General features: G+C 39.8%; 2 protein-coding genes across 3 annotated transcripts; both read left to right on the forward strand.

Moving 5' to 3' along the window:
• The first annotated feature begins 879 nt into the window (after nucleotides 1–879).
• LOC6565574 (pH-sensitive chloride channel 2) lies at nucleotides 880–3328 on the forward strand. Of its 2 annotated transcripts, none has more exons than XM_001992620.2 (3): nucleotides 880–1362; nucleotides 1771–2277; nucleotides 2528–3328. In XM_001992620.2, exons 1-3 carry the CDS (start codon nucleotides 936–938, stop codon nucleotides 3232–3234), a joined length of 1641 nt encoding a protein of 546 aa, XP_001992656.1. In that variant the 5' UTR covers nucleotides 880–935; the 3' UTR covers nucleotides 3235–3328. The 2 variants fall into 2 exon arrangements, with proteins under 2 accessions (XP_001992656.1, XP_032594925.1); XM_032739034.2 differs by lacking the exon at nucleotides 2528–3328 and having other exon boundaries at nucleotides 900–1362; nucleotides 1771–2033; nucleotides 2107–2167.
• A 551-nt stretch (nucleotides 3329–3879) lies between these two features.
• Nucleotides 3880–10768, forward strand: LOC6565575 (zinc finger protein 391). The gene is made up of 7 exons (XM_043216083.1): nucleotides 3880–4153; nucleotides 6255–6650; nucleotides 7895–8027; nucleotides 8678–8862; nucleotides 8935–9512; nucleotides 9667–9668; nucleotides 10387–10768. Exons 1-7 carry the CDS (start codon nucleotides 4115–4117, stop codon nucleotides 10632–10634), a joined length of 1581 nt encoding a protein of 526 aa, XP_043072018.1. The 5' UTR covers nucleotides 3880–4114; the 3' UTR covers nucleotides 10635–10768.
• Nucleotides 10769–13043: the final 2275 nt, after the last annotated feature.

Below are 13043 nucleotides of genomic sequence, written 5' to 3' on the forward strand. Positions count from 1 at the left end.
AGATTTTCGCTTTAGCGGGTTTTGTTGTCTGTGCCCAGATCCTTTTGTGGGTCCTTTCCAAATTCATAAATCTTGGCTGACGCTCATAATTCATGCAGCACTCGACGATTGGCAGCAGCGGGGATGTGGTTGGGGGCTTTTGTGTTTAGCAATAAGCTCGACTTGCGACGGACAAACTTTTTTTTCTTTACCAATGACAAGACGCGAAAAGAAAGTGAACAAGAAAACCAAACCGGCTCAGAAATGCTGGTTGAGGTTTGGGTGGACGTTAAGGGTTAGGGCATTTTGGGGGGTTGAACAAACAATGCTGCAAGTCCTAAAAGCAGTTCTCAACCATTCAAGCAATATACAAATTTGACTCCACCCACCATCGCCATCGGACAAGTTGTAAAGTGCGTGGGCGTGTTGACAGCTTAGGGCGTTTTTTTCTTAATTGATAGATTTGTTTATTTATGGGCCAAGCTGATGAAGAACTGAAACCAAAACGCAATTAGTCACTTTAATGTCATAGTCTTTAATCTCGTATATTTTAGCTTGTTTCGCAGCTGAATTACCTTTTAAGGATGCATTCGTTAATCACATATATTTATTGTACAAATTTTGTAAAATAATTAAATTGCTCTGTAAAACCGTTACATTTTATGCTGTAGTTCGTTTGAAATAAAACTGGACACGCTGGCGCCATCTATCGTCGGCAAAAGCAAAACCGTTCAAATATACCAAACAAAATTGCGCCATCTAATAGCAGGGCAGATAAATATTAAGTATTATCGCTTCGCTAAACATCGCTCGGGTATCGAAATCAACTCTGTTGCAATTAACTCAAGCTAATCATCTATGCTCACCACTAGCTTTAACCGTTATTGTGTGCCGCCATTTAATTGTGCTAACTCATTTCATTTTGCCTGTTTGTATTAATCGTGTGGAACGCCGCAATGTATTTGTCCCTTATAATTTCCATATTATTGAACTGCCTGCGCCTTGGTCAGAGCGTAACAGACGTCGATTGTCCTACGTTGGCGAACAGCGACAGCTTATCGCAGACACAGTTAATCGATCGCCTCACGCACGATTGTCGCTACGATCGCCTGGAGCGACCGACGACCTACACGGAGGCTGGAGCCCGTCTCCCCGTCGATGTTTACATGCGTGCCTACATCTATTTCATGCAAAACCTAGAGGCTCACGATCTGCAATTCAAGATCTATGCACTACTGCAAATGCGCTTTCTCGATCCCCGGCTCAATTTTCGCAATGTTTCGCCCAAACGACTGCAGCCCATTTTGGGTGAACAGCAATTGCGCGATTCTATCTGGCTGCCGCACATATTTTTGGCCAACGAGCGCGACTCCAGTATTTTGGGTAAGTCAATCAATTAAAAAAAAATACAATAGAAATGCTCATATTTAATGAACGTTGGCAGCAGTTTTTAGTTTAAAATTTGGTGACTGACTTGAAATCGTAAGTAATATGTGCGCCTATCGATTAGCACATTTTAATGTTATCGATTTCACAACACAGTTGATAATACATTAAGTGTTGACAGTCGAGGTGAATTGGATAATTCATGTGCCATACTTGCTTCTTAAATGTGGTGAATTTGTCAAACTTTTGCATTAGCTTTTCAAAATGCTAAAATATTTTAAATTAAAAACAAAAACCATAATATTATTCACCGTCTTAACTTATATAAATTTAATTAAAATTAATTTTTACAAAAAAGTATAAAAATTAATAATACAAATAATAGCATTATTTTTATTATTTCAGGCACAACGGAGAAGGATATATTGACATCGATATCGCCGGACGGCACTGTGATTGTCTCCTGGCGCATTAAGGCCACGCTCTATTGCTGGCTAAACCTGAAGAAATTTCCCTTTGATGAGCAACACTGTTCCACGGTGCTGGAGAGCTGGATGTACAACACATCCGAGCTGGTGATGCATTGGGAGCAAAAGCGTCCAATTACGTATGATCCGGCCTTGCATCTGACCGAATTTGTGCTGCAGAACTCCTGGTCCAATGAAACGGTAATCAATGCCGATCTGAGTGATTTGCGTCATGGCGCCTTCGCTGGCAATTATAGTTCCCTCAGCTTTACAGTTCATCTGAACCGTGTGGTTGGCTTCTATCTGATGGATTATTTTCTGCCTTCGATGCTAATTGTGGCCATCTCATGGGTATCCTTCTGGCTGCAGGCTGATCAAGCACCGCCACGCATCACCCTCGGCACTAGCACGCTGTTGACCTTCATTACACTTGCCTCAGCACAGGGTAAAAATATGATGATTTTATATATGATATGAGCGTAAAAAGTTTAGTTGAGTAACTAAAACTTTCAGGCGCAACTCGGCCGAGTTGCGTATCGACTCTTCGACTAATCAAGAATATATATTTTGTAAAGCAACAAAACACCAAGACTCAACTAGGCCAGGTTGCGTATCGACTATTCGACAAATTGAAGAATATATTTTTATATATATTTAATTAATTTTTTATTTAATTATTATATCGAAATCCACAGGCAAAACGTTGCCCAAGGTCAGCTATATAAAGGTGTCGGAGGTATGGTTTCTCGGCTGCACCATATTCATATTTGGCAGCATGGTCGAATTTGCATTTGTGAACACGATTTGGCGGCGTAAACACAATGTACCGGTGAGGAAGCTCAACAGTCGCCACATACTCAAGTCGACGCTGTCGCCGCATTTGTTGCGACGTCGCAGTCATGCTCGATCCCGTTCCTTCTCCGGCATTGGACGGCAGACGGACGCCAGCTCCCTGTCCGGTAATGTACCGTTCAATAACTATTTAACGGTCAATTTACCAATAAATACAATAAGAGAGGGTCAAGTGATGCCGGCAACGGCGACAAGACCATTACCATTACCATTAGCAGCACCTAACAGGAGCAGCGTGCATATGCTGACCAGTAGCAATCGTAAATTGGATGTTACGTTTGTGGAGAGCGCTTTCGGCACTGCTGCAAGTGCAACGCGAAATACCATGGCTGCCACCAGCATGGAACTACCCGATTTTACCAGCAACAGCACACACAATCTCTTGGGCGGTGAGGAGTTCAGTCATGAGGAACAGATTGCTTCGACGGGTTGGACGACGTTGACACCACAGGAAATTGCTATTTGGATTGATAGCCGAGCGCGTTTTGTATTTCCACTGGCATTTGTCGTATTCAATATGTTCTTTTGGACATTTGTCTATTGTATTTGAAAGTCATAATGTTTTTAATGTGCTGTACTTATTATTGTTAAGGTCAATTTTGTATGTAATTTTTATGTTTGCTTGATTAAATTGTGAATTTCAATCGATTGGCATTTCACATTCAAATTGCGCGCGCAGTGTGTTGCATGTTGCACACTGGCAGCAACCAGTGTTGGCAAACAATGTTCCTCATTGTTATTCGTTCTGCAAACAGAGATGGCAACTTGTTGGTCAATAGCGCAATGTAACCTGCGTTAGAGCAGTGCAACTATAGTCAGCAGTGCGCTTCATTTTATTTTTTTTCACCACTCATACGCGTACGCACACACACACCCAAACAATAACATCGGGGGCCCCAAAAACGCTCGTTCGCTCGCTCGCGACTACGACGGACCACAAAACATCGTCGTGAATGGTAAATGAAAAAAAGAAAAAAAAAGTAAACTGCAGTTTTAACCCTACGCCAAGCAAAAAAAAAAAAAAAAAAAAAACCCTGAAAAAAAGAACGGCAAAGAAATTAAGCAACAAAAACAAAGCAAGCGAGTAGTGCAAGTGGCAAAACATAAACAACAAACAAGAACAAGAACTAAACAAACGCAGATCGTTGCAACTGTGTGCGTGCGTGCGTCCCTCTCTCCGTGTGCGTGTGTGTGTGAGTGTAATAGTGAGTGTTGTTATTGCATTGGTTTTTAAAAAAAGAATACAAGGCAATTAAGGCATTTCGGATGCGTGTAAATGCTAACCGGTAAAGTTAGCAGCGTTGTTTCCCAAACCCCTTGCTGCTACATGTGCAACGCCGCCACCGAGAAACAGCAACAACAAAAACAAACATAGAGGAAGACGCATCGAGCACGTTGTCCTGCAACTGCCGTCAAACTGGAGCACCGTCATGGACACCATTTGTAGGCTGTGCTTCCAGACAGCAACGGTGAGTGCAACAAACAGATAAACATTTTATCTATATTTTTGTTGTTTTTTTTAATGTTGTTTAGTTGGCGGGCGCAACAAGCAGATTTTTTTCTATTGATTTCTGTGTTCGGAATTTGTTTTAACTATAACAATTGAATTTGTGCGCGGATTTTGCACTGCTACTGCTGCTGCCGCTGCTTATTTTGCCGCTGCTGCTGCTGCTGCTGCATTGCTGCCATCAAATTGGGTGGGGGTTGAAAAGCGCGCGCAGAACACGGCGACCCCAATGGCAAAAGTTTGGCTCGCGCACACGCACACTTGCACATACACATATATGTATCTACCTCATGTGTATGTGTGTGTTTGTGTGTATTTTGTATTTCCCCCTCCCCTCGCGCCACCTCTCAACTATTGCTGCCGTTTATTTTTAGCCAACTCAGTCAAAGTTGCTCAAGCCGCCAACTTGAAAAAAAAATACATTACACACACATATGTATGTATGTATGTGTGTACATACAAATATTAATGTTTGTATGTATATAAAAAAAAAAATTAAAAAAAATATTTTTACATTTCGTTTGTGCGCTGCTTTTGATTTTGACTCCTTTTCAACAAGCGCACACAAAACGAAATAATATGAAAAAAATAAAACAAAATGACAAAAATTCCGCTAAGGCAGCAGCGGCGTGCGCAGCGAGGGGTTATAAACTCAGTTGGGCCGAATGACCGCAATGCAAAGCCGGGCTTTGCACACACACACTGACACACAGGCATGTACACACACATACGCACGCACACCGAAGCAATTGTTTTTAAAGATCAGCAGCAATTGTTGCTGCAAGCGCAGCTTTGTGACGTCACGCTGCTCGTACCCCGTGCGATGACGCCTCTGTGCACTGTGTTCGCAGCGAAACAAAACAAAAACGAAAGAATAACAACGCTGTAGAGAGAAAAAAAAAACATGAAATGAAAACAGCAAACCAACGCCGTCGTTGCCATCGGTGTATGTATTTGTTGTTGTTGGTGCTCTTGTTGTTATTGCCTGGTGCTGGCATTTCGGGGTGCACGTGTGTGTGCGTGTGTATGTATGTGTGCGAGCTCCTTGGCTGTTATTATTAGGAGATGACGCTAGAAGGGGGGGTCTGTGGAGGCTGCTTCATAAAAAAATAAATAACAAAAAAAAAAACAAGTAAAAACTTTTCACTCGGAGTCGGAATCTCCGTCTTATTTTTTTTTTGTGATTCGGCTCACACGACCGGATCGAACTACTTTATTATATATACCAGCCATGGAAACAATCGCTGACAAGATTTCTTCTCATATTAAATAATGATTTTTACCAAGAAATAAGCGTCTCATTATATGTGCCTTACATTTAGCCATAAAAAAAAACATCGGACAACTTTTTCCATATAATACAAATAAGAATAATCGGTCAAGAGATAAGTTGAAAGTTTATAGGATCGAGATACGCGTAGATATATATGTCACCGATTTCTGATACAATATATAGCACTACACAAATGTGGATTATTCAGTTCAAAGCTAGTCTAAGACAGAAAATATTTTAATTAAATCTGTTTAAAGCTTTAACAAATAATATATGAATTATATGTGGACAAGGGTATATTAACATCGGTGTGACCAGTTAACCGTTCTTATTTGATCGATTTTTTTTCGTTTCTTTTCTTGCAATTTGACCGTCCAAAAAATAGAAACATATATGAACAGATTGATATATACATATGTTTGTATGTGCTTTCGTTAGTTTTGCTATTTTGCTACCACAGAGAGCAAAGCATTCTGAAAGAGCAGACTACAAAAAACTACCAGATAGCAAAGCATTTTCCATCACTGGAATATTCAAGCAGAACGCACAAATATATAAAAATAGAAAAGAAAAAAAAAACAAATTTCGAATTCCGGTCTGGTCAAGGGTAAAGATAAGTTCTTTCTTTTCTTTTTTTCTTTTCTTTTTAAACTTAAACCAACACAATTTCTTATTTATTATATTTTTTTTGTTTGCCTTAACTGCTTACCGATTGGAGACGCTTTATTAACGATCTTTCTTGCTTACTCTCTCTCTCTCTCTCTCTTTTTCTCTTTCTGTTTAATTACAGTTATTCCAAGTGCCCGGGTATAGCATACCAACGTGCGTACGCTGCTCGGAACAGTTGACAAACAATTCAAACTTTCATCAGGCGGTACGTGTACAGGACGGCGCGGCTGCTGCTTCTGTGGCAGCCGCTGCGGTAGCTGCTGCTGCTGCGGCCTCATCAGCAGCTTCTTCCAGTGACGGTGATGCTGTGGCGGCACAGCTGACGAATGGCAGCGCTGTCGCCGCTGTCCTACAGTTGCAACAACAGCAGCAGCAACAGCAGCAACAACAACAGCAACAACAACAACAGCAACAACAACAGCAGCAACAACAGCAGCAGCAGCAGCAGCAACAACAACAACAATTGCAATCATCAAGTTCTTCCGAGAATCTACAATCGCAGGACGATTCTGAAGATGTAAGTTCTTATAGGCGGAAGAGTGAGAGTGAATGAGAGCGCACGAGTATAATTTTGCAGCGGCAACAGTGTTGAATAACGACTCGGACACACACAGATACACAGTCTTACTGCAATATTCCAGGCGTTGCACTTGTCCATTGCTGTCTTAATGTTGGTGTTTTTTTTCCTCCCCCACTTCTCCCCATACATAACTGCAGATTACACTGGCAGTAAATACGTACATATGTACATATGTGTATATATATTTATATATATATATATATATATATATATATATATATATATATATATGTATGTATTCATAGTTCGTTTCTTTTTGCTCTTGCTTGCTTCTTTACGCTTTGCTTGTGCTTTGCCTTTCTTTTTCACACCGCTGCACTGAGAATATTGGCAACAGCAGCAGCAACAACAACAACAAGACAAATACCCTACATCTTGTCTGTGGACTGTCAGACCACTCAATACGATTTCTTTGTTTTCTTTCATATATTATTGTATTCTTCTATAAACTGAAATTGATAAATATAAGTACCCATATTTACAATCCTTGTTAAATTGGCTTGAAGTGTGATTTGGCATTACTTTTTGGCACCGAAGCCGATTGAAGGGTATTTGCGCTTCGCCTTCACTGGCTCGATTTTTTCCCCATTTTCTTATTTTTTTCTTTATTTTTATTTTGTTTTGTTTTGTTTTTTTCTTTTTTTTTTTTCATTAATATCTGCGCTGTTTGCTTGCCTTTTTCTTGCTTTGCTTTTCACGACAACGGCAGCAGCCGCGGCAGCAGCAGCAGCGACAACAACAACGTCAGAAGCAACTGCGACGCCGACGTCGACTGCACGACGTTTTTGTGCGCTGTGTAAAGCGAAAAAAATTCATTTTCAGTTGACGCTTTTGTGTGGGTGTGCGTGGCACGCAAAAAAAAAAAAAAAAAATTAATACAGAATTCAGAAAAAAAAAATACATAAATAAAAGCTTATAATACATACGCAATAAACAAACATTAATAAATCGCAAAGGAATTTGCGCATAGAAATTAAATTTTGCAACCATTTTGACCGCCAGCTTGTTGAGCGTAAGTTTCTAATGCGTGTGCGTGTGTGTGTTTGTGTATATGCGGTACTTGCAATTAGCAAAGCGCTCTTTTGCTCTCTCTCTCTCTCTCGTCTCTCTCTTTCTCTCTTACCAAAACAAAAAATGCATTTGTAATTGTCAACACTCGCGCGCTCTCTCATTCAACACAGGTGGATCTGATATTCAACGAGGAGGGCTCCTGCCCGCTCTGCAATAAGACGTTCTCACGCAAATCCTCGCTCATGACGCACATACGAAATCACTCGGCTGAGCGCAAATTTGTGTGCAGCTACTGCCACAAAGGTGGGTTTACTACTACTACTACTACTACTACTACTACTCCAACTCTATCCTTATACTATCTGTACAGCAAGCACAAATGTACAATTTGTCTTCAATTACTAGCCAGAGATCATCATCATTCATCGTCGCCTGCAAATCCTTCTCCATTTTATAGTACGGCGAGATTGGTTCCCTCAAAGTTATAATTTCATTTTGCCGATATCTCGTAAATACGACAAAATGCTACTTAAGCTGACTCTGGTGACCCCCTAACCTTAGTATGATCCTTGTTATCCATTTTTGTAGAATACGATTCTCCGATGCCTAGAATTTTATAGTAGCCATAGTCACACAGGCCGTCGTCAAATAAATTAAAAAATAAAAAGGAAAACAATTCGGTTCCGGATTTCAATTAGTTCGAATTTGGTTCCGGTTTGATAGTTTTTTTTTTTTTTTGTTATTTGTTTGTACTAAATTTAATTCTAATCTTAAAACATTTCTATATTCTGAAAGTGCAATATATATTATTTAGTATACATTTCTATGTATAGTAAATACGTAAATAAAAAAATTTTAGATTTAAGACGTACTAATTATTTAATAGACGATTGTAAATTCTGTTGTAAACCTGCATATATGAAAACAATAATTGACTGGCAATTTTCTCTCAGGCTTTACGCAGGCAGCTAATTTGCGCAACCACGAGCGCATCCACACAAATGATCGGCCGTATCAGTGCGTTGACTGCGGCAAGACATTTACCCAAATCACAAATCTGAACAATCATCGACGTCTTCATACCGGCGAGCGTCCCTTTGTCTGCAATGAGCCCGAATGTGGACGCAGTTTTGCACAGGTGAGTCTTTTGTGTGTGTGTGTGTGTAACATATGCATCTGTACTATATTGAAATGTTATCTCTTTGATTAGGTGACCAATCTGAACAATCACATGAAGTCACACCACAAGGTGCAGCAGTATTGCTGCAACGTTTGCAGCAAGAAGTTCACACAGGTCACCTCCCTGAATCAGCATCTGCAGGCGCATGCCGGCGTCACCGGCTACTATTGCCCTCGATGTCCGGAGAAGAACTTTAAGCTGCAATCGCAGCTGCATACGCACATGAAGACACATGGATTGGCCTTTCCGTACGAGTGCAGCAAGTGCGATGAGAAATTTCTACAGCAATCGCACCTCGATCAGCATCTCAAGATGCACGACGAGTTCAAATTCAAATGCGACATCTGCCCCAGCAGCTTCAATCAGGAGTCGCTGCTCAAGAAGCATGTGCAACGCCATGTCGAGGGTCGCTATCTCAACTGCCCGGTGGCTAATTGTGCCGAATCGTTTGCCGTGCGACAACATCTCTCCAAACATTTGCTCACCAATCACTCACACCACGAGCTGCCGCCGCCGAAGCGCTCCAAAAAGACCATCACACTGCAATCGCCGCAACAGCCGCTGGCCATGATCGGCCAGCCCCTCTCCCTGCAGCATACGAGGCAGCGGTAAGTCTCCATCCAGAACACAGACTCGACTCAACTCTAACCCAAAATGCAATCGCTTTTCTATAGATTCTCTTGAATTTTGTAGCATACACTTTTATTTGTACTCTCTCTCCGTCATCCTTTCTCCTCGAGACTTGAAACGTGGTTTATATAGTCGTCTGTGTCCGTCTTCAAAATCAATAACATAAAATCACATAAACGTCTCACAAATTTCAAGTTAAACTTAGCAAATATATTTGGCATAGTTGGGGAAACTCTTCCAATCACTTGAGCCATATATGGTCTGGACTAAAAAGCCATTTCACTTATACTCAGACCACCGCAAATATTGCAGTCGAATCGATTCCTGTCCTTCGTCCACTTTCTGTCTAATAGTTGCAGTTTACACTCTCCCAAAGAAGAGGCCAACTCAATAGTAGCATAGTTACCCTTGAAAAGTCTATAAACCGGTTGGGTGATGAGTTGAATGTAAACTTGTCTGCTTAAAGCAACTGATTTTAAAGTAGCTTCTGTTATCTGAGAAAATACAGAACTCTTGTCGCAAAGTTAGGATTGCAATTGTAAGTAACTGGAGAGATTTCCGGCCTAACGTTAAGTCTCGGAGTAGACGCTCCTTTGCTCCTTAAAAGATCGTTCTATACACATATTTAAATGAATCGATCGAAACAAATCGATAGAACCACATATATAAGTCCAACACTTTAAAAGCTAAACCCACGCAACACAAGTATGTAGTTAGATCGGTAACTGATTCAAAGTTCGATAGTTATCTATTTGGGGACACTTGTTTCTTGGTTATCTTGCACACTTGGACTGCTATACTTGAAACGGAATTATGATTGTGTTATTCACGATATCTTTTAACTTTTTGCAGGTGGCAGACCGCCGAAGAACAAGAACAAAACCTCACTGGCAGCCACGGCCATCAAGATCGAGATCAACGAGCCGTTACACAGTCAGCACATCATCAGCAGTGCCAGCGGACTATCCATCCAGCAGCAGATCAATCAGCATATGCAGCAGCAGGCACAGCAGCAACAGCAGCAGCAACAACAACAGCAGCAACATCTCCATTTGCCCATGGGCCAAGCGGTTAAGGCGCGCTTCATACCCACTAAATAGAAATTAATGAAACCAACAAAGAAACAGAGATAGATAGATATATATATATAGAGAGAAAGAGAGAGAGAGCGAGTGAGAGAGCTGCTCAGTAGCGTTTACGATCGGTCTGTCGTGAAGTTCACCACCCCCCCCCCCCCACCCCCCACCATACCCGCCCCCATGTCACTAACAATAGTTAAGAAAAAAGTTTTGAACAAAATGCATCACATATCCTTCGAGCACATACATAAACATATATATATATATATATATATACACACACATAGCAATATACAAAAATACGATAGCTGTTAACTGATAGAGAAAACATGCAGAACCGATAATCGATAAATTGATCCAACGATTGGTGGGGGCAGCAAACACACACAGACGCCAACTGGCGGCGGCGGCGCATTGGCTGAGGCTGCTGGTTCGGTTACACGGCGTTTGGCGCGCATGACGTGACGGACGCTGCGGCCCTTGCGCCTCTAGCGGCTGCTAGCTTGACGCCTGCTGCGCCCTCTAGCGACTGACCCCCTACCCGTCGCTCAACCAAAACCAACAACAACAAACCAAATAGCAAAAGAAGAAAACAAAACAAAACAAAAATAACAAGTTTATATACTCTTGCTGAACGGTGTCCATTTGGTGACATCTAAATCGATTTGCGTAAATACATACACACTTACAGTAGACTCTCGAAAAATTGCGAAACTTGAAAGTTGGTTTTTCGTCAAAAATGTGAAAAACACAAACATGTGTCTTATTTGTGTTATTTTTTCTTAATTTCTTTACGAGTATTTACTTAAATTACGTAAATATTTATAAAAAATAGAAGAAAAAATTTGATAAAAATCCTGTGTATGCAGATTAAGCAGAGACAATTAATAAGTTAAAACATTCTTCATGCAGAATTTTTGGCAGAACGCTATTTTATTTTTATTTATATTTGTATTTAAAGTATTTTTTTCATTTTTTTTTATTGGAAAAGTGCGAACTGTAATTTTTAGAGAAAAAAATTATTTGTAAAAGTTAAGGAAACACTTGAAATCTTAGAGTAAAGTGTCTTGAACAAATCGACTTATTCGCGTTATTTTCTCTTGTGAGTCTTAACTTTTTCGAGAGTCTACTGAATTTAAAAAAGAAGAGACAACATTTTTAAAAACACCCCTGCAAGGGTATTTAAACATATAAAACATAAAAAGCTTTCAACAAAATCGGAAAGAAATTTTAAATACAACCAGCAGCAATTTCATTGGGCAGCACCAGACGTAACGTAGTGTCACGTAACGTAACGTAAGGCAAGGCAACGCTAAGCAAACAACAAACAACTGTAACTTAAATCGAATTAAAAATGTAACAATTAAGTGTAAAGAAGTAACAAATATGGCGAAGAACAAGCATAAGCAGTTTAAAAGGAATGCAAAAACAGAAGAATACTTACAATTACAAGTAATTATATAAATATATATACATTTAAATTGATATGTATTATAAGCCGTTAGCTTAAGTGTTTTTATTTTTTTTTTTTTAAATAAAACTTATAGAAAGTATGAAAAGTCAACTGCGCAACTGTATATTATTTATGAACTGTGAGGCAAATTTAATAATATATATTTTTAATAACTTCTTTGAGTTGGTTTTCATTTAAATTTAGGAAATCTTTTTTATTCGTTATTAATTTTATATTCTCAGAACTACGCTTTTTTTCCTTTCAAATACTACCGTTATGGGCACACTGTTGCACACAGCGCGCGAGAAGGAACAAGTGTGTAAGCAACGGTCGGATAAGTGAACGGATTCGTTTTGTGCATGCTCAACCCAAAAGTGTGATCGGTGCGGCATGTCTTCACCCGTTCGTTGCATTTGTCAGACAGAAACAGAAAATGCATTTGTGATCGTCGCAGTCTCGCTTCTGTCTCGACATTTCACAACATTGAAACTGAGAAATTCAATAAATGGAATGAATGTTCTTATTAAAAATAATGTTCACAAACGAGCTTATTCGCATTGCAGTATGTCATCAAAAATCATTAATTTATTCACTTTACAAACTACAACTACTTACAACTACAAATTCATTTTTTTCACACAAAAAAAAAACGAAAGAAAAAAAGCAGCAGCAACAATCACATAAAGGGAAAACCATTCTCCCGTTTCTGATTCTATAATATATTTAACAATTGCCGTGCTTTCGTTGCCTCAAATGAACATCGTTGAAGTATTAATACTAAGTATTAAGTACTATCACCAAAATAATATTTCGTTATAATTGGTATTTTACGTGTCCAAAGTAAATGATGATTCTGACTCGCTCTCTACAGCTGCGCTTAACATTTGGATTGTTCATGAGGCACAGCAAATTTACAGTTATGTTACTGTTTTCTTTGATTTCGCTTTACACCTTTTTGAGGTGAAACTTATTTCACC

The sequence above is a fragment of the Drosophila grimshawi genome, unplaced genomic scaffold (assembly GCF_018153295.1).
Source record: "Drosophila grimshawi isolate 15287-2541.00 unplaced genomic scaffold, ASM1815329v1 contig_848, whole genome shotgun sequence".
NCBI lineage: Eukaryota > Metazoa > Arthropoda > Insecta > Diptera > Drosophilidae > Drosophila > Drosophila grimshawi.